This window comes from Rhinoderma darwinii, chromosome 3 (assembly GCF_050947455.1).
Source record: "Rhinoderma darwinii isolate aRhiDar2 chromosome 3, aRhiDar2.hap1, whole genome shotgun sequence".
Lineage (NCBI taxonomy): Eukaryota > Metazoa > Chordata > Amphibia > Anura > Rhinodermatidae > Rhinoderma > Rhinoderma darwinii.
The window spans coordinates 219,623,056-219,649,287 of record NC_134689.1 but is presented as its reverse complement, the minus strand read 5'-3'; the positions used below and the strand labels follow the sequence as shown (position 1 = coordinate 219,649,287).

Here is a 26,232-nt window from a genome sequence, read left to right as displayed (position 1 = left end):
ACCATCGTTTCAATATAAATAACGGATACCTCAAGCATAGTGTCTCTAGACATTTTTTCCATATGCATAACTGCGAATTCAATAAAATCAATATTACTCCAATAGAACACATCAGCAGTGACGTCCCAAACAGATTTAGCAAATTGAAACAGAGAGAAAACTATTGGATTTTTAAATTGAACACCCTTCACCCTTTGGGTCTAAATGATATTACAGAATCATCCTTAGATTAATTAAACCGTCTATCCTTCAGATCTTCCCAACATTGCAGTATCCAGACAATTTCAAATGATCCACTACCGCACTTCACTTGTCATCTACTACGTTAACTTATGTTCCATTTTTCTTGCTATACACACGATGTCGAACATACCCTCCTTTTGTGGACACACGACCACTGCTATTTTCACCTGCTATTCTTGATTACGGCCCTGTTTAAATACCCACAAGTAATAAACCTGCCTATTAATCTTAGTCCCTGCTACACATTGATATTTGTTAATCATCTTTTACTCACCCACCGTCCGATGCTCACATTTTGTCCCGGCCTGTCAGCCTCCGCCGGTCCTTCCTGAGCCTCTCTTCCTTCTCTCGCGCATTGCGTTCCATCTTGCGTTCCACTTGCTTTTGGAGCGCTTCGGCTTCCGTTACCCTCCTGGTCTCCGTGGCGACATGTAAACTAAACATAACATACAGTACCACTTCCTAACAATACATACAAACCCTTAGTCAAACAACGTTTACCCACCCCATTTTTCCCATGTCACCTTATACATTTTTCCTGTTAATAAAATTAATAAAACGATGATATTTATTTACACATTTTAGTTTTTAAACTTGCTACGCTCCTAAAAACATCCTTTTGTTGAGTACACAGCCTTTTTTATTTGTTATTATCTTTACTTTTATCCTCCATGTATTTATATTATGATTCGTTTATTGATTGTGAACTTTGACCTGCTGTTGTGTTTTCGCGGTTTTTCTGAGCAATTATCCAGTCTGAACTGGCGCTATATAAACCTGCCTCTTTCCTTCTGTAAACCTATGCCTGATGAAAGCGCCGGTTCGGTGCTGAAACGCGTTGCAATTAAAACAGTTTTTTACAAAACTATTACCCGATCTCAGGAATCTCATTTGTCCACTACAAACCAGCAGCGCCGTATAGATCCTTGTTTTTATCTGCAAATTTCGTACCCAAGCGGTCTCCTTTGGCGACCGGCCCGGATCTGGCAGCAGCTACCTCGTGGACCCCAGTGCTCAACTCTTTTAACCCACACGGTGAGCATTTATATTTCTTCACCATCTTACACCACCTTCTTGATCCATACCAAGTGGCGCCGTGGCTTTTTCTCCCCCCTTGTATATAGTGTCACAGAACACTCACCCCCTTTATATACAGGCCCACACAGCGCTACCCTCCCCCTTGTATATAGGGCCACCCAGCACTCCCTCTTGTATATGGTGTAACGGAGCAATCCCCCCCTCCTTGAATATATACACAGCGATGGTCCCCACCTAAAAAAATATATAAAGTTTACTTACCTTACGCCGTGGCGGCCGCTCCAGCTGTACACGTGTGAATCCTCCGGACTAGATGCATGCGCAGACCGGCGTGATGCAGTACCTCATCACGCCGGCCTGCGCAGGGAGTCTTCCCAGCACCTTATAGGCTGCAAGCCTAACGTGACCTGCAGCCTATAGTATTCATTTGTATCTAAGTCCTGAGGACTCAGATACAAATGAATGTGGCTGCCGCTACCACTGGGGCCCCCTCCGGGGCTAGCGACGCCACCGGGCATGAGGTGGCCCGTGCGATCATGTGCGGTTTGGCCGGCCATAGGTCCCCCGGGAGCCTTGGGCCCCGGGCGGCCGCCCGAACCGCCCTAATGATAATCCGCCACTGGCAGTATACCTTGATGTAAGTAACTTTAAAGCAAATTTATTTGACATATTCCTTTTCTTACCTTGATGTCAATTACGAATGTACTAGGCTGAACAATCCAACTTATTCCCTTAATGATATACAGTAACACTGAACTACAATGCCCGGCTGCCGAGCTGCTCACTAGGGAGATATTAATACGGATCTATATATTATTTGTTAAGTTATGTGCTGTTTATGGATTGATTTGGAATGCATAAGTCATTTACATTAGTTGTCTGCAACTTGTGGCTTTCTAGCTGTTGTGAAACTCAAGTCATTTATGCTATGGCAGTCTGTAGTTATCATGGAATGCTGGGACTTGTAGTTTCACAACAGGTGGAGGACTACAGTTTGCAGATTATAAGCAAATGCATTCCTATCTATGGTATATTGCACTGGCACACTCTATAGGCCTGTTCACAAAATGAAAATGTGCAAAATCTTAGCAATCAGCAGGGCCATTTTACTGCGCTTAAAGAGGCTCTGTCACCACATTATAAGTGGCCTATATTGTACATGATGTAATCGGTGCTGTAATGTAGATTACAGCAGTGTTTTTTATTTAGAAAAACGATCATTTTTGATGGAGTTAAGAGCTATATTAGCTTTATGCTAATGACTTTCTTAATGGACAACTGGGCGTGTTTTACTTTTTGACCAAGTGGGCGTTGTGGAGAGAAGTGTATGACGCTGACCAATCAGTGACCAATCAGCGTCATACACTTCTCTCCATTCATTTACACAGCACATAGTGATATAGCTATATCACTATCTGCAGTCACATACACACACACACACACTAACATTACTCAAGTTTCCTGAGAGTTAATAGACATTACTACCAGCCAGGACGTGATGTTTATTCACAATCCTGACACTTCGGTAACGTTTCTGTGATATTTATAAAGGCAAGCATGATCTCGCGAGATTATGCTGTAAAGTGTCATTTAAAACGAAATTACGCTTGCCTTGCTGTAAAACTCACAGAAACGTTACCGAAGTATCAGGGTCTTGAATAGACATCACGTCCTGGCTGGAGGTGATGCCTATTCACTGTTAGGACACTTGAGTGACGTTATAGTTTGTGTATGTGGTTGCACATAGTGATCTAGCTATATCGCTATGTGCTGTGTAAATTAATGTAGAGAAGTGTATGACGATGATTGGTCAGCGTCATACACTTCACTCCACAATGCCCACTCGGTCAAAAAGTAAAACACGCCCAGTTGTCCATTAAGAAAGTAATTATCATAAAGCATAAAAAATTATAGTTTTTCTAAATAAAAAACACTGCTGTTACCTACATTACAGCGCCGATCCCATTATGTACAAGATAGGGCACTTATAATGTGGTGACAGAGCCTCTTTAAAGTGGTTGTCTGGGATGAGGAAAAAGGTCTGCTCGTTTTCAGGAAACAGTGCCACTCTTGTGTATGGGCTATGTCTGTTATTGCAGCTCAGCCACACAAATTTGTGAATGAGCTACAATACCTGACACAGCCCATATACAAAAGTGGCACTGTTTCCAGAAGAATAAAAAAAGATTTTTTTTCTCATCTCGGATAACCCATTCCAGGCATTGAACAAAGCAGGTTCTCAAAACGGTCAGTTAGGTGCATAAATCACCAGCAATATGTACACTAGTATAGAAAACCCGTTACACGGGTTTGCTAGAAAAAGGAATGATGATAAGTATTTGTAAAAATTATTATAAAAAAATCTAAGTGTATTTTAAAACCTAATTACCAAAATGTGAAACCTAAGAAAAATGCAGAAGTCTTTGCTGAATAATAAATGATTCACTCAGGGTAAAGGTATAATGTAGTAAATGTTACCTGTAGTCCTATGTAACACAGTGCTAACTCTCTGATTGTAGATAATGTAGTAGATGTTACCTGCAGTCCTATGTAACACAGTGCTAACTCTCTGAGTACAGATAATGTAGATGTTACCTGCAGTCCTATGTAAGGCTCTATTCACATAACAGGGTCCGAGTGTCGGCCGATAAAAATGGCCGTTTTGGTCCGTTTTTCTCGGCCATTTTGCATCTGTTTAGTTTTCGTGTTTCCGTTTTTAACGGCAGATTTTGACTCGTTTTGCATCCGTTTTTTTTCTTGTCCGTTTCAAAAACGGATGAATTTCATTTGTAAATTTTGTCACACACTTCCATCTGTAGATAATGCCACACCCTGCCCTCTGTAGATAATGCCACACAGCCCCCCTTGTAGGTAGTGCCACACAGCCCCCCTTGTAGGTAGTGCCACACAGCCCCCTTGTAGGTAGTGCCACACAGACCCCCTTGTAGGTAGTGCCACACAGCCCCCCTGTATGTAGTGCCACACAGCCATGTAGGTAATGCCACACAGCCCCCCTGTAGGTAGTTCTACACAGCACCTTTGTACATCATAGATGGCACCCCCCATAGATGGCACACCCCTATCTTCTTGTAAGGGACCGCTCCAGTAGAAGTCCCTGACTTCAATGTCCATATATGGACAGTAAAGTCAGGGACTTCTCCTGGATCTGAATCAACGGCCACAGCGCCAGGGATTCTACCTTAGAAGTTCCTGACGTCACTGTTCATATATGGACAGTGAAGTCAGGGACTTCTCCTGTAGCGGAATCACCGGCCACAGCGCCAGGGATTCTGCTTCAGGAGTAGGGGACCGCCCCAGGAGAAGTCCCTGACGTCACTGTCCATATATGAACAGTGACATCAGGGACTTCTCCTGGAGCGGAATCCCCGGCCACAGCTGCGGCCAAAGCTGTGGCCGGGGATTAGCGATCCAGCTCCTACAGGGAGCAACAAAATACCCTCCTCCTCCTCCTCACATGCAATTCGCACTGTGAGGAGGAGAAGAGAGCGAGCGTCAGAATGCACCGCCGTCACTCGGATCACATCCGAGTGACATCCGTGCTTCACACGGCCCCATAGACTGCTCACTGTACATGATAATCCTCATACATCTGTCTCGAGTGGAGCACAACAAAATGATATCAGCGCCATATCCGTCTGTCGAATTTTGAAGAGGCATCATTATCATCCTTATAAGAGACGTCTAGTTCAGGAGCTATCCGAAGATGATTATGACAGAGGAGTGCAATTTTGCGATACAATGATGACACGATTTGATGATAATCATCAGATTTTCAACTGGACCTGTTTTTCGGATGAAGCTACGTTTGAATGAAACGGTTCTGTAAATCGACAGAACATGAGGTATTGGGCAGACGAAAATCCAAATTGGATGAGAGACAGTCATACCCAGTATCCTCAGAAGGTTAACGTTTGTGCCGGAATATTGCTCAATCATACTGTAGGACCGTTTTTCATTGAAGGAAACATAAATGCAGAAAATTACTGCAATTTGCTAAGAAACCAAGTGATACTATTCAAAATATTGCTGGAGAAGCTTTCTGCAATGTTTGGTATGAGCAGGATGGAGCTCCGGCTCATTTTTCTCTGCGAGCTCGGAATATTCAGAACGATAATTTTCCTGATCAATGGATTGGTAGAAGAGGCCCGATAGAATGGCCACCGAGATCACCAGATCTGACCCCATTAGACTTTTTTTTACTGGGGGTATTAAAAAGTAAAAAGTCTATCAGACTAGGATCGCAAATTTAGACGAGCTGTGGGAAAGAATAGTGAACATTTCGAATTCAATCACACCAGATGTTATAAAGAACGTTATCAACACGTTTTACACTCGCTTAGGACACTGTCAAGTTGTTGAAGGACATCAGTTCGAACATTTGATTTAATACAGTAATTGTTATGTTTGTACTAATGCACATAATACATGTCCTTGGTCTTGCTTTGGTTGGCCGAACACACACACACACACACACACACACACACACACACACACACACACACGGCAAGGGGACTCACATTAATCTGGCACCCCGATGAGATGTAAATCCGACCGTGCAACCTTCGCGCGGTACATTTTGGGTAATGCCAACACCGGCGGTAGCCGATAATGAAGATGATAACTTTAACGTTAAATATCTCAGCGAAAAAAATCCTCAAATCAAAAGTTTCCAGCATCGTTTTTGTATTGAAAAGAGCTTTCAAGATTTTGCTGACCCCACCCGCCCCCAAGGGGGTGGGGGTGTTTTTTTGGGGCGTTAACTGGTGGATTTTATGACCCCATTAAATCCCACCAAATTTCAACACTCTACCTCGAGCCGTTCAAAAGTTATTTGGGTGTTCCGGAACTTTTGGTGGGCACTGTATATGATTACTGCATTTATTTACCTCCACAGCAATTTTCATGCTGGAAGCTGCAGTTGTTCTTCTCAGCCTGTAGGAGGGTCAGCTTGCTAGTCTACCTATGTCTTAGGGTATGTTCACACGTGCACGTCCGTTACGGCAGAAATTACGGAGCTGTTTTCAGGCGAAAACAGCTCCTGAATTTCAGACGTAATGGCAAGTGCAGGCGTTTTTCGCAGCGTCCATTACGGACGTAATTGGGGCTGTTTTTCTATGGAGTCAATGGAAAACGGCTCCAATTATGTCCCAAGAAGTGACAGGCACTTCTTTGACGCGGGCGTCTTTTTTACGCGGCGTCTTTTGACAGCGGCACATTAAAAAAATGACCGTCGGCACAGAACATCGTAAAGCCCATTCAAATGAATGGGATGATGTTTGCCAACGCTTTCAAGCAGTATTCCAGCACAAAACGCCTGAATTACGTAGTGCGTGTGAACATACCCTAACACGTACAAGCTGTAATGTAACATTAACAGGATCTCTTCACTCACAGACTGTCACTGTGCTACCTCTGCGACATAAGGTTTGAGGGCTTATTTATACGGTGTAATACGTCCGTGCAACGCGTGTGATTTTCACACGCCTCGCACGGACCTATGTTAGTCTATGGGGCCATGCAGACTGTCCGTGATTTTCACGCAGCGTGTCCGCTGCTTAAAACTCACGACATGTCCTATATTTGTGCGTTGTTCACGCATTACGCACCCATTGAAGTCAATGGGTGTGTGAAAATCACGCGCAGCACATGGAAGCACTTTGCGCAACAGCAGTTAAAGCTATGAATGAAGACAGATAAGCACCACGTGCTTTTCTGTTTACAAACAGAGTGTCATAATGATGGCGGCTGCGCGAAAATCACACAGCCGCGCATCATATGGTGATGACACACACTGAGCTATTATGTACCTTTTGCGCGAGCAAAAAGCTGCATTTTTTGCGCACGCAAAACGCACACGCTGAGCACTGAGACCCCCACCAATCTCTAAAACTAAGCGCCAGAAGCGCTCGTGTGAGTTTCTGTTCGGCTTTTCTCGGAAAGATAGACTTTCTATTGAGTCTGTACAGCAACTGCTCAGCTTTCCGAGAAAAGACGAACAGAAAGCAAAGCGGCTCAGCGCTCACACGAGTGCTTCTACCACTTCATTTTAGCGATCGGTGGGGGTCTTAGTGCTCAGACCCCAGCGATCAAAATTTCTAAAATGTCACTATGACATGTCAGAAGTTTGTTGAACGTTTAGTTACCCTTTAAGCAAGGAAGGAAAACAACCACAGATTTTTTACCGCTAGACCCAAGATGATAGAAAATGTGGCATGAAGAAACAGAACATAAAGGCAGTGGTAGTCTGGGGGAAAAAAAAAGAAACTGAAGAGAACACTACACATTGTTTTTACATATAAATTTTTCTGAGCACTGTTTTTTGGGCTGTTTTTTTAACAAATTTGAGAATTCAGGCTAATATAATTCCTTGCAGAGATCACAAATAATGCAATAATCAGGACGCAGTTTCAATTAAAATTTATTTTATTTTTTTTTGTTTTCTAATTAACATTGAAGTCTCCCCATAACCTCATGACACAGTACAGTGTTAGACACAAATGCCACAATGTTCATTGTTTTTTCTATATAAAAAAAATGAAATCCCCAAAACAAAATCAGAATTTAAAAATATCCATATATATTTACATACGTATTAATAAAGTTGTATATACAAATCAAAGCAACTCCCTGTATATACGGAATGACCTAAACAAGTAGAATTCTTATGCAGCATTTTAAGAAATACTCTATAAACAGTAGTCATTGGTAAATGAAATCAACCCAATAAAGAAAAACAGTTTTTTTTTAGTTTTTGTTTTTTTTTTTAACATGGATGCTTGAGATTATATATATATATATATATATATATATATATATATATATATATATATTTATTTTACCTTTGAGTCTGATGCCTAAGACCAAACAAACACTTTGACGTTACAGATACAAACATTAAATAAAAGTGCAAATTTGGATCTTTAATGTAGCAGGAGCACCATTGAAGTATGGCTATAAAACATAACAAAAACTAATTAAAATATGATCATAACAGTTAAGTTATGAAATGTTGGAAAGTTGATCTATTCATTGAATTTAACACCATGTGATTTTTAGGTCCAAAACTCTGTGCTGATTAATTTCTTAATATATATTTATAGCAGTCAGGGCTCATTTCTTTTCTGATACAGAGCCCCAAATCCCTTGCATAGTCAAAGAGTTAAAAAATAAGATTCTGTCTGCCTCCATCAACTACTAGGGGAGCTTAGCTTACTGCGCGCTCATTTATTATGGAGTTCAATATGTAAGTAGTACGCGACAAGCTCTTAAACTCTCCCTAGTGGCGGTTACAGACAACCAGATTTTTATCTTCTAACTCTCTGGGGAAACGCTGCAACTTGAGCAAACACTTGCTTATTTTTCCATTTTTATGCCGTCTCCGTCCCTTTAAAAAAAAAAAAAAAAAGGTGGGTGGGTGGGGCCTAGTTGAAGGAGATGGGGCAATGAGGCTCACAGCTGGCGTAGACTTTGTTTTCTGCCGAACAGGCAGGCAGAGATGCGCTAAATTTATGAAGATACGTGCTTCTCTTCATAATTTAGGTGCACATTACTCCAACGTGTTTTAGATTAAGACTGGCATATGAAATGGCAGTCTTAATAAATTCCCCCCTATGCCGACGCTAATGATCTGGAGATTGTTAGTAGAAAACAGAGCTCTGACCCCTATAAAGATATATTAGGAAATTAATTAGCATAGAATTGGACCATTTTTAGATTATACTGTACAATGGTGTTCTATGGTGGACAGGGAGCTCAGGCTGTTTCCCTACTCCCCATTAGGCTTCATTCACATCTGCGCAGCGCATAGGTTTCCGTTTCAATCAGCATTGATTTCAATGGTGACGGATCTGGTGCCAATGGTTTTCGTCTGTCTCCGTTGTGCAAGGGTTACGTTGTTTTCACGGAATCCATAGCGTAGTCGACTACGGTATTGATTCTGTCAAAACGACGGAACCCTTGCACAACGGAGTCAAACAGAAACCATTGGCACTGGATCCGTCACCATTGAAATCAATGGTGATGGAAACGGAAACCTATGGTTTCCGTTTGTGTCTGTCAGGTCTCCGTTCTGACGGAAAGCTCAGACGGAATGGAGCCCTAGCGCAGATGTGAACGAAGCCTTACCTTGTCAGTCAGTGGCCAGAGAGCGTGAGAAGGGAATCAGGGAGCCCCGTTGTAGAGATAGGGGTGGTTTCTGCATCTATCAGACATTTATGGCATATACTCTGGATATGCCATAAAGGTCCTAGATTGGAAAAGCCTTTAAAGAGACATGGTCACCAGTTTATCAATTCCCTATCTCCTAACTAATCTAATAGGTGCTTTACGGCTGATAACTACAGTGAATTCTTTTTTAAAAAAAACTTTTATTATTTGCATTTTTCTAAATATGCTAATTTGGCTATAATAGCCAAATAGGAGGTGACTCTTTCTTTTCACTCTGGGCAGTGTAATGTTTTCTGTATGACGCTGTCCAATCAGCATAGAGCTTCTCCCCCTTCCCTGCCCAGCAACACAACGTGATCATATATTATACAGCTTCTATTCCCAACTGTTTTCAACTGGCGAGATCTCTGGTTGTTTTACAGCTAGAACTGCGATCCTGGTGTCATATGAAAGACTAGAATCTCATCTTTCATATGCCACTAGGTGGTCCACAGCCTGAGATATGGCTGTTTTAAGTGATCCCCCTTCCCTCCAGCCTCAGTCTCTCCCACCGTGTGAAGCAGCTTCAAGCTGATAGACAGCGTCAGAGGCTGTGATGTAGCTGCACCTCCCACGCTAAGAAAGGCTCATTTACATATATAGAAAAAAAGCTCATAACTTTAAAAAAAAATAAAAAAAATCACACTGTAGTTATCAGCAGCAAAGCGCCTATTAGATTAGTTAGGAGATAGGGAATTGACAAACTGGTGACAGAGTCTCTTTTAAGAAGGGTTCAGACATCCTGGTGTGATTAAAGAGGCTCGGTCACCACATTATAAGTGGCCTTTCTTGTACATGATGTGATCGGCGCTGTAATGTAGATCACAGCAGTGCTTTTTATTTAGAAAAACGATCATTTTTGATGGAGTTATGACCTCCAGCCAGTAACTCAGTCAAAAATTATTGTTTTTCTAAATAAAAAAACACTGCTGTAATCTACATTACAGCGCCGATCACATCATGTACAATATAGGCCACTTATAATGTGGTGACAGAGCCTCTTTAAGTGCTTTTTAGTGTATTTTCTAGTTATACTTTATTTTTGAGATATTATTTTTGGATTGATAACACAAGGGCACCGAAAAACAACACAGTTAACGCTAGAATTTAACAACACAATAATACAAAAAACACAAAAGTATGGGTGAGTGCAATTGTTATAAGCAGGTTACATTTTTATTGTTTTTTGTGTGGAATGTTTCCACAGAGTTTTCAATTTGAAGCATAAATTTACATTTGAATTTAATTTTATAGTTCACCTTTAGATATAATCTATATAAAATGTGGAGACGCTCATCTACTGTCTTAATGTTCAGTGATGCATTCAGAATTGGAATTTGTGTGCATTGTGCTGACGGTGTAAACACTACATTCAGATGAAGCTCAGATCTAAAATATATGCAGTTACTCTGGACTAGTACAAGATATATAAGGAAAAGTATTGGCAAAGTCACTTTTTATTAAATGTAATTATATCTAGATGTAAAATGCACTTGCGCTTTAAGCATCTATTTTCTTATGTATTTAAGATATACACTTGAATTAGAGACATAAGTAGAGATATTTAGTCGTACACTAGAAAGGACAAGAACATACATCCAATCTGCAGCAGTAAATCAACACCGAGATGTAACTAGGCTCGAGAACTGGGACATTCCTACATAAAACTGGCACAGCTGGGACTTCATGTCTTATATACAGGTAGCATTTTTGTTTCATTTGTGCCAACTGGCAAAGAAGAGTGTTGGAGATTACTGTGCACAGTTTTTCTACAGGTCCAGTACCCAGTGCTTATATTTAGATAATACCAATCGAGCTCCTACTAGTAAATTAAACAGCACTGCCAGAATAAAGTCACAGACAGGAACCTATGTATTTATAGACACATGGATAAAAAAAATATATATAATTTTATAAACCTAGAGATAAAGGGATGAAATTCACCACACCCTGCTTCACATACGAACATTCTGCTGTATAAACTCTGCATTATGGATGTAACAGTCACAGAGCATATCGGCTTATCAATAGCTGGTAGCATGGAAGGACAATGTGCTAAAAATTAAGCGCTACATAACCTCTCTGTCAGATGATGGAAGAAGTGACAAGGGATCACTATCCAAAACGGCAGGAGAAAACAAAGGAGCAAATAGGTTATGTGATCATATAATGCCACCGGATACTTGGAACCTAAAGCGTACCTAACTTTTCAGGTGACCTTTCAGAACAAACTATCATATGTGTGTACATGAGGAATAACACTATTTCTGGCCATTATATGATTTGTATTCTGCAGTTTTCCCCTCTGCAGGCTCCATCTCTAATCCTTAGTTGTCTCTGAGCTAGTGGGCGGAGCCTAACGACTATACCGTACACTGCACACATAGAAGAGGAGAATCATGCTCTCCTATCTATACACTTATATATATATATATATGCAGCAGCATGGAGATTATACAGCAGTACAGACCAGTATAGCAGAGAATCCAGCACTGAGGTGACATAGATATCTTATCAGCAGCCTGGTGTTTCTCACTCTGCTCCGGCTTCCTCCTCCTGCTCCCAGTCGAAAGACTTAGATAAAGCATGTGTATTGCGGAATCACTTGCTCTGTTCCCTCCTCCTGCTCCCCCATCCCCTGTCCATAGACTTGTATGCAACATGTCTGTATGACTCACTCTCGCTCTCTCTGCTCCCCCCTCAACTCCCCATAGACATGTATAGGCAGGCAATGAAGTAACACATCCCCACATTCTGCACCCGTCAATTCTGCTCTGTAACCAGGGACGGACACTGCTTGATAACAGGAGGTGGGAAGCAGATTACAGGAATGGAGACACCTAGTGGCAGTAACTTCACACAGGTTAACATTTCAAGTATACCATTAGATTAGCATAAGTTGTTTGAAAAGTTAGCACCCATTTAAAGGGAACTTCTCACTTCATTTTCCTCACCCAATCTACTATCGCAGTCATGTAGCCTCAAGTACCCTCAAACATTCTCTATTATGCATTTTTTTTTAAAAGTACTCCATACCTATGTAATTCTTTTCTAAATATTGCACACGCTGTATGTAAGTTAGCCTCTCCACGTCATCAATCCCTTTCTGTATACCCCTCTATCCAACTTCTCTCCCCTTGATTGATAACCGAGTTTCTTCCCTCTTCACGTCTTAAATTCTGCATCTGTGCAGTAAACGATTCTGTGCACCCAGAAGCATGGCTTCAAAGCGCTACTGCACATTCGCACAGACTGAACCCGCTAGTACACAATATCAGCAAACAGGGGGTATGTGCAGGGTAGTAGGTTTGCATACAGCGCATGTGCGGGATTTCGGTTAGCATGTCCAGGGGGGGGGGGGGGGAGTGCGTCAATAATCAAGATGTAGGAGTTTCTGGGTGAACTCATGAATACGCCAGACTCCTCCTATATCTAGAATGCCAAGCGGACTCCTTATTGCTGATCAACATACAGAGCGGAAAAAGTTTGAGAATGATTATTAAAAGTTATTGGGCACGCTTGGACAATACTGTTAATGTGCAACCACTATTTTTTATTTACATAACTGGCGGCACAGTTTTTGTGCGAAAAGGAATGTGATCGGTTTCCTTTAAGGAGTAAACAGTGGTGGAGGTCCTTCATGTAATAACTTGCTGAATTTAGTCTTCACCCCTTTGCAGTTATTTAAAATAGAGTTGTCTTGGTTTACAAAATTGCTTTCGCTTGTTTCAGCATGAGCTTTCTATATTACACGAATTTGAAATTTGGTCTTACTCTGGTGCTCTTGCTGTATGCATACGAGTTTGTTCACACTAGCGTGTTTATACAGCTCTGTCTATGACTTATAGTGTATGAAGAGTGGCCACAAACATGTGTAAGCCAACAACACACATCCACTCAATACAGTCCCGCACACAAGGTCTTGTAACGGAGTGTAAATGAGAAAGCTCCATGACTTTCAGAGTGGAAACCAGTAATCAATTTTGGAATCTCAGAAAATACTTTTATTATGTGAGTGGAAACCGATAACTCTCTGACTCTCAACAAATTGTTCTCACAAATCATGTTGTTGTTCTAAGAAAAGCCCTTTCTATTGTTCTAAATGATCTATACATACAACTATTCGATTTTCTGCAATGTGGAATTTAGAATTTCAATGTAACATAATACTGACTTGCCAAATGTGTACCCAAGAGGAAATTATTATTGGGTGAGGCTTCTACAGTAAAGAAAAAAAAAATCACACCCATGTATTTTCGTAATGTATAGATATTTGTGCAATAAGGCTGGTTTCGCATAGACTAGTTTCTTTTTACTTTTTTGTTAGTTGTGAGAAGATTGGAAAATCTTTTTCAATTCACACACCGCTATATTTAAAAGGTGTGTTCTACTTTAGACAACTCCTTTCTATAGGCTCTATTATAGCATATGGATGTAATTGATTCCCTTCAAGTGAAACAGCGTACACTGATTTATTGAAATATGACCAGACCCCAAAGCAGAAACTAGATGCATCATTATTGATATCAAAACAGATGTATAGCGTTGTACAAATTCTCAGCAGGTAATTGTAAAGGTTTCCATATTATTTTTGAAGTCTTCTTTTAGAATGAATCTATATACAAAAGTAAATAAATTTTTATACTCATCTTGCTATTATAGCCCAGAGCTGCATTCTCAATTCTGCTGACTTCAGAGACCAAATCTCAAGTCACAACATTGCTTGCTGGCTAAAAATCTGCAAAGAGCTTGCTTTGATGACTATTGTTGTGGGTAGTGTAGTCTCTACACCAGGCACTGTACAGTAAGGCCTTATTCACATGAACGTGTTATACGTCCGTGCTACGTGATTTTCACGCGCGTGGCACGGACCTATGTTAATGAATGGGGCCGTTTAGACTGTCAGTGAATTTCACGCAGCGTATGTGTGCTGCGTGAAACTCATGACATGTCCTATATTTGGCCGTGTTTCGCGCAGCACGCACCCATTGAAGTCAATGGGTGAGTGCAAATCGCGCTCGGCACACGGAAGCAATTCCGGGTGCCGCGCCTGATGCGCGGTACAGTAGGAAAGTAAATTAATGAAAACAGAAAAGCACCACATGCTTTTCTGTTTGCAAACATAAAACCAGAGTGTCATCATGATGCCGGCTGCGCGAAAATCACGCAGCCGCGCACCATATGCTGATGACACACGGACCTTTTGTGCGTGCAAAACGGACATGTCCGTGTGAATAAGGCCTTAGGCGGAGTTCACACGGGGCGGATACGCTGCGTAAAAAGCATGCACCGTAGCCACCCTGCGTGCCACAGGGAATTCAGAGCGAAAAACCGCACCAAACTGTGGTGGTTTTTCGCCCGGAATGTCCGCTGCGGAAAACGGTTGAATTTCGCCGGCCTGCTAGCATGCCGGCCTCCTGGGATGACATTTCATCCCAGGTGGTCGGCCTGGAAGAAGAAATACAGACTTCTGGGTAAGTATGAGAACTTTTTTTTCTCCGAGTTGTGTTTTTGGCGGCGGAATTGCTGCGAATCTGCTGCAAAAAAATGCAAGGACTGCTATTTGTTGCGGGATTCACCTTGCCATTGAAATCAATGGGGGAAAACCAGGAGCAACTATGCAACATTTACGCAAATACAACGGACGTGCTGCGAAATAACATTCCGCACAGCATGTCAATTTCTGAGCTTTTTTTTCCGCTCAGTATTTATGCACCGAGATTTGTTCTCGCTCATCCACTTTGCTGCTACGGTATTATGCTGTGGATTTTCCATTGCGGAAAATCCGCAGTATTTACGCAACGTGTGAACTGACTCTAATGTAAAATAGAGAACACTATAGGTAGGCATAAACGAGATAACCGTCAGCCAAACGCTTATACGTCTGACAGCTATCTCCCGCAATCTCCATTAAGCATGCACAAACGGCTGAGCAGAACAAGGAATCAAGTATGCCGAAATCCAACATACTAAATTCTCGTTTCCCCAGATCTGCCGTTAAGGCTCATACACATTGGTTTATTTGCGGATACTGCTGAAATATAGGAGCTAAGCTGCTTGGGCTTTTGCTATCAATAAGATTGTCATCTGTTCCCAATAAGAACCAAGAGAATTATGAAGGCAACTCTGGGCTAAAACACATGCTGTAACTCAGGAATAGTGCAAGTTTACTAATGCAATGTATTTTCAATGTTTTTCCCCTATATATATATATATATATATATATATGTAGACTGTAAAATGATGTTAAATGGACCTCACTAAAACCTGGAGGAAAATGAAGCTTAAAACTCAAGCAAGTCAATTTCCATTTAATTAAGATAAAAATCATAACATATAGAAATATGAACCGAACAGTATATTCATTTGTTTCATTTATATCTTTCTGTCATTATATTCACTTTAAAAATGAATTATTTTGCACAAACCATATCCTTTAAAAAGTAACCTGCAAACATGCAGCATATTAAATCACTGTATGTTATCACCTGTTTATAAAAAAAAAATATGGCGGTTTCTATTGTCAAACGTGTTCTGGGGAAAGGTATAATATATATATATATATATATATATATATATATATATATATATAAAAAAAATGGGGTAGAATGTCCCCCGCCCCCTCCCCGTCCCTCGGTTGTACTGAATTCAGTATTTGACTGTAGATATGAAAAACTTTTTTATGTTTCATAACAAAAAATTTTTTTGCCTTGCAGATTAATAAATGACTGCGTCTTCCGTCTAATGAATGCTACACGTTCTAGTAAAAAGAAGAGTGTCTGAAACATCTAACCAGCCTTCCTAATATAAAGCATAGACAGCAGACTCCAGTCCTCTGTGTCACATGAAGATGTGACGGTAAGAATGTAATGCCAGTACTCCACACAAACAGCAACAGTCTTCAGAGAAGATGTTTTACCAAAAGCATACCACCTGTCAACACGCCGCAGCGGCTGCACTATAAAGCCACAGCGTCCACCCTGCTTGTGATTGACGTCCTGCCGGATATGAAAAAATAGACGTTTTACTGGTAAAGATGTCAGCACAAGGTTGTCACGCCTTCTGGACACTTGTTGCTCAGAACCCAGCCTTAGAATGAAGCCACATTTCATCATCAGTAGTCTGAAGAGAATTTCCTAAAAAAGTAAAGAAAAAAAGGCCTAAGAAATAATAATAATAATATGTGATTGACATGATAAATACGGATACTGGAAATACACTGTAAACCTGTGTTTCCAGATTCAGCCTCTCGGAAGTAAACTTCCATGCATTGTATCACCTTTACTGACACTTCCCATAAAAAAACATAAATTAAAGTGGTTGTCCAGTTTTTTTGTTTGCTTTTTACTTATTTGTAGAATAGGGAATCATGCCGCTTCCTAATATACATTAATTAGAAATTCTGCTCACATACATTTATTATAGTGCATGAAGCCCCTGTCACAGAAGAATTGCATAGTCCACAGATTAGTCCGGTGTAATGTATCCACATGCTAAGTGAATATGACTAAATATGGCATCAGTCATGTGATCAGAGGACACATCCATGGGCTAAATGAATAGGAATAATGGTAGAATAATGATAAACAATTATTTCACTGTTACTGTATCTGTGTCTAGATGATTTATGAAACGGCTGCAAGTCTCTATGAGAAGTTGTCATGTTGTTAATAAAGTAAAAAAAAAACACACAACCCACACAGAGGAGACATGAAGAAGAATGTGAGAGCTGCTCCTCACAAACACGGACAGACATGATGAGGAGATGCGGCTGTAGATAGAAACACTTTATAACTTCTGCTCCTCTATAACCTATGTTTCACCCCTTAGATACTTGGACAGTGCTACCTGAATGTCAAGGGTTACATGATCTGGATCACATGACCGCCGCTATCTTTAGTCCATTCAGTTATCCTATAGATGCATGTATATGGACTAATCTATGGGCTATACCAGTCTTTTTTAGACGGAGGCATCTGCACTGATAAGAAAGATATGTGAGCAGAATTTTAAATACATGTATATTAGAAATCTCTGATTTCTTATTCTATAAATAAATTAATAGAAGAAATAAAAAAGTGGACAACCCCTTTATCATATCAAAGTAATAGGTTAAATTTAGGTCCCCACAATGAATGAATATCATTAGTATCTACACTTATATATTAGAGTTTGGCCTAAGCTGCTGTAATTTGAGGGGTGCGCCTTTCCTTCCCATACAATATATGACACGGTTATCTGGCAGCAGCTTATACCTCTGAAGTAAACATCTATGCTCGGCCAATCTGAGTGTACATGTTTAGGGGGGAGTTGGGGAGATCACTCTCAGCAGAACGATCATTCATCTCTATCAGTGGCTATACAAATCCTGTTCATCAATATCACTGATATAGTTATGTATGCTAATATAATTCACCTATATGTATGTATGTAAATGTGTCTGGAGTCATCAGACCTGGAGATATATGATCATGGGGGCGGACATTTTTTTGGAGTTCCTGTCAGTGATGAGCAGTACTGTCAGTTTCTTCCCAGCCTAAAATGGTTACTTATAGGGAACAATAGACTATATTCAACTACACATCTAATGGAGACGAGATAGTCTTTACATTTAGTGTCCCTTCAGGCCAGATGTTAACGATTTGCTCACCTAGATCACAGCCTCTTTTTAATCTTCTCCTGGCGAGCTTGATCTGATCCTGGAGAATCTGTACCCAGTGTCGTGGCCCCGGGACCTTTTCTACATTGTTAGCAGTGCAATATTTTTCTGTAAAGACTGTGAAATAAAAACACCATTTTAAATACAGAAGATTGATGGACTATTAACTGCTCTATAAGAAGGCAGAGATGTAGCATTTCTTGGAATAAGGCAATGTGCGTATAAACACTGCATCAATATCATCTTGGTACAGCGTCTGAATCTGCTGGATATACAAAATGGTAATGAAGACCTCAGTCATTGTGCATCCTCATATGAACCTGCTAATATAAAAGGGTACAGACAAAGCTGAGAACAGCAGAAGGATGCTGGGGACCGCAATCCACATTCACTTCTCCTGCCGCCTTGTCATTATCACTGCATGGAATAAAAAATGCTTAGCAAAGCCTTGTGAATCCAACGTATAATTAAGAAGAAGGATCATTTCCTTACAATTTGCCTTTATCTGTACCGCTGAAATGTGTGAGCTAGTCTCTTAATATTGAAGCTTACTGTACAGTCTACATATTTCCTTCTGAGTTTTAGGCTATCTCTAGCAAATACAATGAACAATAATATAATGAACAAAGAAAATATATAAAGTTTTTTTTTTGTTTTTTTTAGCAAGGGTTAACTAGATATGGTCAATTAGTATATCCGCCAATATAATTTAAGCTGGAGATACACCTAAGATTATGATCTGCTTTTTTTTTTTAGACAGGCCATCATACTTTGTGAACCTGGTGCCTAAAGGCCATAGCACTTAGACACTTTTCCCATATTTTGTATAATATGCGCAGTAATCTTGTCCAGCTCTGTACATGATATGAATACGTCTATCCCCTTATACAGCACATATGCTACAGACCACGTATTATAATCAAGGTGTACCTTTTATTGCTCCCACAATATTTTGATCCAATCCTTGCCTGTTGTCATTGAGTCCACGCTTCCTTTTTCCATTGGGTAGCGATGTTGCCAAAGTTTTATCATCGAAAAAAGCACACACAAGTTTCCGAAAGAGCAGGCTGCCCGATCTCTTATAATTAGACAATATGGAGTCCAGCTGAGATTTTGCCATGAAGACATCGAATCCTTCTGCCAACTGCACATCTGGCTAACAAACCAAAACATATAGTGATGTCAGGATAATTTATGCACTGTACCGGATAACATGCACATGCGACTGGTTTATTACTTTTCATCTAAACTTTCACAATCTCCACATTTTAAAAATGGCAAGAAAATGAATCAGCAACAGTCTGGACTAGAACGTTCTGCACATATATAAAACAAGGAGAAATGAGAATTAATGAGATTATCACTGTAGGTCTTTTATCAGGCCCCATGAATAAGAAAATGTGGAGACAACTAGCTCAAAACAGCAAGAACGTGTCACAACATCACCACTTGCACTGTGCCCTTTTCAAGAAATGGGTACTTCACGAGTAGAAAAAGCCAATGAGCAAGCAGCAGCTAGTTTCTACTCTTCTTGTTACAACTATCTGCAAGTATTACTTTGGGGGAAATGTACGAAATGCACCTGAATTCTGCCTCAAAAAGCACCAAATAAACTGGCATACTCTGTGCGCCATATTTATTGTGTGTTTTAAACACTTTTTGTGCCCCACTAAACAGTTTTGAAATGTGTCTAGAATGGGGGCATGGCATGGAGACATAATATGTGTCCGATTTATTAATGATTTGTGCCATATTTTTTATTGCAAAATTTTTTTATGTGAAGTAAGCCAACCAAGAGGGGACATAAGGAGGAGAAAAGTGTCTAATATCTCAAATTTATCATACAGCGAGCGCCACTGTCATAAATTTGGCAAAGTTTCAGTCTGACTCGTCCAGTTTTATGGTGTTTAAATATGAAACAGTGTTAATAAATCTGCTTGTGTATTTGTAAAAGTTTTCTGACTTAAAGGGGTATTCCAATGTAAGACATTTATGGTATAGCCACGGGATAATCCAAAAAATGTCTGATAGATGCAGGTCCCTGTCCTGCCTGGTGATACAGGCTTCAACTTTCTCAACTGTTTCTGTAACTCCCATAGGAATCAATGGAGGGAGACACACACATGCACAGCCACCTGTCAATTAGTTCTCCACCTGGATGCGGTGGCCACCTCACCAGGCGGAGCGGGAGTCGAATGAGCTGGGACCTGCATCTATCAGACATTTATGGCATATCCTGTGGATATCCCATAAATGTCTTAGATGGGGACCTAATTTAAAATATTTAGTGTTAAGATACAGGACTGTGGAAAATATCCCCCACTTCGTCATGCAAGAACTTTTAACAGACACAGACTGTTTTACGAAGCCCTTGTCTGCAAGCCCATAAAGAGAATACAGGCTGCTATATGCAGGACATGTACAAGGAATTTTGAATTTCCCAGGGCTCTGCATGCTCTATAATTCCTGCTGCTGAAGAGATTATTTCTGATAATGATACTAATTTTGGAAATACAGTCGAGTCAGATTATTATGACCACCTCCTACTTTCGATGTCAGCAGCGCGGAGCCCATGAAGGAAGTGATGTGTCGTGGGCTGGCTTGGTGGGCATATAAGGTGTGTGATAGGCTGTCTGAACACATATCACTCGTGGTTGCCACGGGTAAAAGGGGCGATTTTATCAGTGTTGCAAAAAGGGATGATTATTGGCTTTTGGGCCAAGGGTGGCAGTATTTCTCGAACAGTGCAGTTTGTGAACTGTTCGCATGCTGCTGTGGTGAAAGTGTATCGTGAGTGGACAAATGGCACCATTGGGAATAACCAATGTGGAAACTGTAGAGCACCACGTGCCATTGATGTGAGAGGTGAACGTCGGCTACAAAAGGTGCGCGAGAGCCGAACGACACGCTACAGTGGAGCAGCTCACCGTGAAAATCAAACGAGGCTACCAGACGCGTGTCTAAAACAACAGTTCAGTGAACCCTACTGCGTATGGGGCTCAGAAGCAGACGGATGGTCACTGCTCCTTTGCTAACAAAGGTGCATCGAAAAAAAAAGGCTTCAATTTGCACGGCAGTATCAGAATTGGACCACCGATGATTGCCAAAGGGTTGCCTTTTCCGAACAGTCATGATCTCTGCTTCATCGTACGGATGGATGTTGGTGTGTCAGGCGAGAAACATCAGAGAACAAACACCCTGCAACCATTGCTGGAAGAACACAAGCTCGTGGTGGCTGGGGAATTGTTTCATGGGATTCTCTGGGCCCACTCATCCATGTGGAAGGCACTCTGAACCTATATGGGTATGAATCCATCTTTGCAGATCACGTCCACCCATACATGCTGTTTGTCTTCCCTGGGGCTGATGGAATCTTCCAGCGAGACAATGCGACATATCACACGGCTAGAAATGTCCGACAGTGGTTGGAAGAGCATGACCAAGACTTCCAAGTACTTAATCTGGCCCCTAATTAGTCATACTTGAACCCAATTGAGCATCTGTGGGACCACCTCAATGATCTTGTTCGCTCTATGGATCCTCCCCCACGCACCTTCCAGCAAATGTGGGATGCACTGCCGTCAGTATGGCTCCAGATACCGGAGACCTCCTACCAGCACCTTATTGAGTCATTCCCAGCCCGTCTAGCTGCTATCTGTGCTGCACATGGCGGTTTCTCTGGATATTAGCTGCTGGTCATATTAATGTGACTCGACTGGGTATTATTTATTCCTAATATATTTTTTAAAGTAGATCAATAGAAGAGCTACACTTTGTGGCAACAATGACATGTGTAATAAAACCTTCCCTATCACTGTGTACAGGATTACAGAAAATCATTCATCATTCCACGGGCCTAAGTCTACATGGGTCTCCACTTTAATAAACCGTACATTTTAGGCAATATTCACACAACATGGAATCACTCGAATTGTACTGGAAGTACAATAAACAAACAAACAAACAAATTCACATGTTACAGAACTAAATCTGTGTGGATTAAGGGCATCAACAACATGCCCTATCTATTTTGATTCCTCACAAAAAAGCTGCAGATTTCATCCACTGTATTGAAATGCATGAAATCTGCATGTAAATCCAGATGTGGATATTTCAGGTTATATTGTGAAAAGAATCCGCAAGGTGTGTATATAGCATTAAAGGGGTTGTCCAGCCACATAAAGAACAGAGAACCCCGGAAATGTTGGCACGGGAACATCTAGGAATTGGTAAGGTGAGTATTACATCTATTGCTATTTTATTAGTATCGTAAGTGTAGCGTCCACGGCCACCAGGATTACTAACCCCCCCAACGGCCGCAGCCATGGATCCGTGAGCGCTGACCCGCATCTCCTCCCTAGGAGACGCCAGCGCTCACTTCTGCTCCGTGCCCGGCCTTGAAAATAATCATCAACTAGTCCATGATTCCCTGGACTATATGAAGGGCCCTGCCCCTTTACTTCTTGCCTGAGCGTTGTTCTGTTTTACCCTTGTTAGTCTTGCAAATGGTCCCTTAGTGTTATCCTGTTCCCAGTGTTCTCGTGCCTACTACCTGTATCCCGTGCTACCTTTGTTCCTGTACCTTAGAGAGTTGGAGTTGTGTCACCGGTCACGCCAAGGTCCCACCTGAGCCTAGCCGTTGCTACTGTCTGAACTACAGGTACCCTTGTGCTTGAACTATATATATATATATATATATATATATATATATACATACACACACACACACACACACACATTGATTCGGTACACTGTTTGGCCAGCTGCTATCCTGCTATGGCGGTATGGCCCAGCGGGTCCACATACCCACAGATCGTAACAGTAAGCACTTGGTTAAAAAAATTATGTTGTTGGACAACCTCTTTGAAATGAAGGTCTATTCCAGAACACCATTTTATTTTTTTTTAAACCAAAATTGGTTCAAAATTCTGCGATGATTAATTTATTCATAGTCGTAGCTCCATTTTTAAAATACAGAGTTCCAAATCCACTGCATAAAATAAGAGTTAGGCCCCATGCACACGAACATGCTTTTGCGACCGCAATTCCCCCGAAAATCCACGGGAGAATTGCGGCCCCATTCATTTCTATGGGGCCATGCACACGACCGTAGTTTTTACGGTCCATGCATGGCCTGGGAGCCCGCACCGCAGAAAGAACGGACATGCCTTATTACGGCCATCTTCTACGGTCCGGGCTCATTGAAAATAATGGCCACGGCCATGTGCATGGCCCGCGATTTGCGGGCGGCTCGCGGCTGACAGTCCGCAGCCGGCCGACCCGAAAATCACGGCCATGCACATGGCTACGGTCGTGTGCATGAGGCCTTAAATTATAAAATGCTGGCTACCTGAGACAAATTAAGAAAATAAGTTTCTGTTAATATTGGATTTCATTGGGGGTTCTGTTCCATGCAGCGCTATTCTTGCAATTTAAACTACGGAATATTTCCATTATAAGGCAATGGTGTCAATTGGAAGACATTTGGTCCCGTCTTACAACAAATCTGTCACAGCGTCATGACTTCGATTGACAGTTTGAACAGAGCGCACACAACATATATAATTTGTGACCTAGAAGCCACATGGTGATAAAAGGTAAACTGTAAGCTCTGTAGATATTAGCAATTGTTTCTACCCTATACTGTTCTATCATTTTTTACAGAAAAAAAATAGAAAAACATTTGACATTTCGATGAGATTATTCTGATGGCAAGTGGCAGTCTCTGTTCTGTCAGGTTTTTGCAGGATGCATAGTGTAGTCTGCTAGTAATACTAGTCTATGTAGTAAAAAAAATAAAGCATAATGGATCCCATTAAAGTCAACAGGATCAGTTAAGATATATTATTCTTTTGGTTAATAATATGAGTATAATAGTATTTCAAACCTCTCATAGCTCTAAGGCTTTGTTCACAACTCGTTGGACTTGTCAGGATTTTCGTTCATCTGTTCTATCAGAGGAACAGATGAATAGAAAGACAAAATCAGAAAAAAGTATCGTGTTTTTTTTGTGTCGGTGTGTTTCAGTTTGCCATTCCGCTAGGTTTTCTTTTTTTTTTTACGGAAACAATAGCACAGAACACTACATTAGGGTTTCCGTGAAAAAAACTGAACCCTAGCGGAACGGAGGCAAACTGAAACAGATAAACAAAAAAATACCATGGAAATCAATGGTAATGCAAACGGAAACGATACTTTCCGTTTGTCTTTCCGTTCATCTGTTCCTCCGACGGAACATGTCCCTACACACTCTGCATTCTTTGCACATATGGGTGAATAAACCATTTGAAATTTAACATTGGTGTGCCTCTCTTCCCTTTTGCCCGTGACTGTGGGATCTTCAAGTCGGATTCCTGGAGGCTTGCACCCTTTTGGCTCTTTAAAAAGGTATATTTTCTACTGTGCTGCTCCTATTCCTGGCATGTGGACGTCCCTACACACTCGGATACTGACCAATCACTGCTGACCGTGTCAGACAGTACATGTTCACGCCCTATTGACAAGGGGAATGGTAACACCCAGTTGTCAATTTATTCATACATTTTTAGGAGGAGTAACAGAGGAACAGCACAACGCAAGTGCTACAAGAAAAGATACTCCAGCATTGGTATTTCTTGGGGAATGTCAGTATTAACTGAAACAGACACGTCAGGAGAGGTGACAAGTCCTCTTTAGTTCTGCTCAGGTGTGCTGTAGCTTAAAGAGTCTCTGTCACCAGATTTTGCAGCCCCTATCTGCTATTGCAGCAGATCGGCGCTGCAATGTAGATTACAGTAACGTTTTTATTTTAAAAAAACGAGCATTTTTTGCCAAGTTATGACCATTTTTGTAGTTATGCAAATGAGGCTTGCAAAAGTCCAAGTGGGCGTGTTTAAAAGTAAAAGTCCAAGTGGGCGTGTATTATGTGCGTACATCGGGATGTTTTTAATACTTTTACTAGCTGGGCGTTCTGATGAGAAGTATCATCCACTTCTCTTCAGAATGCCCAGCTTCTGCCAGATCACGCTGTGACGTCACTCACAGGTCCTGCATCGTGTCAGACGAGCGAGGACACATCGGCACCAGAGGCTACAGTTGATTCTGCAGCAGCATCGGCGTTTGCAGGTAAGTCGATGTAGCTACTTACCTGCAAACGCTGATGCTGCTGCAGAATCAACTGTAGCCTCTGGTGCCGATGTGTCCTCGCTCGTCTGACACGATGCAGGACCTGTGAGTGACGTCACAGTGTGATCTGCCAGAAGCTGGGCGTTCTGAAGAGAAGTGGATGATACTTCTCTTCAGAGCGCCCAGCTAGTAAAAGTATTAAAAACGCCCCGATGTACGCACATAATACACGCCCACTTGGACTTTTACTTTTAAACACACCCACTTGGACTTTTGCAAGCCTCATTTGCATAACTACAAAAATGGTCATAACTTGGCCAAAAATGCTCGTTTTTAAAAAATAAAAACTTTACTGTAATCTACATTGCAGCGCCTATCTGCTGCAATAGCAGATAGGGGCTGCAAAATCTGGTGACAGAGCCTCTTTAAGTACTAATAAGAAAAATAATAAAAACCTAATTTTTTGCTCTTAAAAATATATATTATATAATCACTATATCATATAACATTGTGCACCAAATAAAAAAAACATAGATCTATATACCCTGCAATGCGTACTCATAACTGGATTTAGTGCTAGGATACAGGCTGACAGTGTCGAAAAAAGTTAAGAAACCAAGATAATATATGAACGTCTTGTCCCTTAAAATTAGATGGTGTAACAAAAAATTGTAGCATAATGTCATTAGAAGAAAACAACTACTAGTTTGGTATGGGGATTGTCTCCCGAGCACAATGCATCATGGCTTTAAGTGGTTTGTTATAAATGAATATGTCTCCCTAATGCAGCATCTGCATAACACATTTCTAGATTTAAAAAAATAAAAATAAAATAGGATATAAAAAAATTGGGCTGCAAAGGAGAAATGCTAATGTTTTTAGCTTTGGTGTAATGAGAAGTCATATGAAACTCATTACACTGCTGGAGGCCAACACAACTAATTAACCTTTGTCTCGCAACT

General features: G+C 41.1%; 1 protein-coding gene across 1 annotated transcript in view; it reads right to left on the bottom strand.

Moving 5' to 3' along the window:
• Window positions 1-10,484: 10,484 nt before the first annotated feature.
• BEND7 (BEN domain containing 7) overlaps window positions 10,485-26,232 on the bottom strand; it is a 75,964-nt gene continuing 60,216 nt past the window's right edge. Inside the window, exons 7-9 of the mRNA XM_075857395.1 lie at window positions 19,097-19,322; window positions 18,158-18,283; window positions 10,485-16,643 (exon numbers count right to left, since the gene is read on the bottom strand). Coding sequence (XP_075713510.1) covers window positions 16,585-16,643; window positions 18,158-18,283; window positions 19,097-19,322 — 411 coding nt within the window. The 3' untranslated portion in view covers window positions 10,485-16,584. The remainder of the gene's footprint in view (window positions 16,644-18,157; window positions 18,284-19,096; window positions 19,323-26,232) is intronic.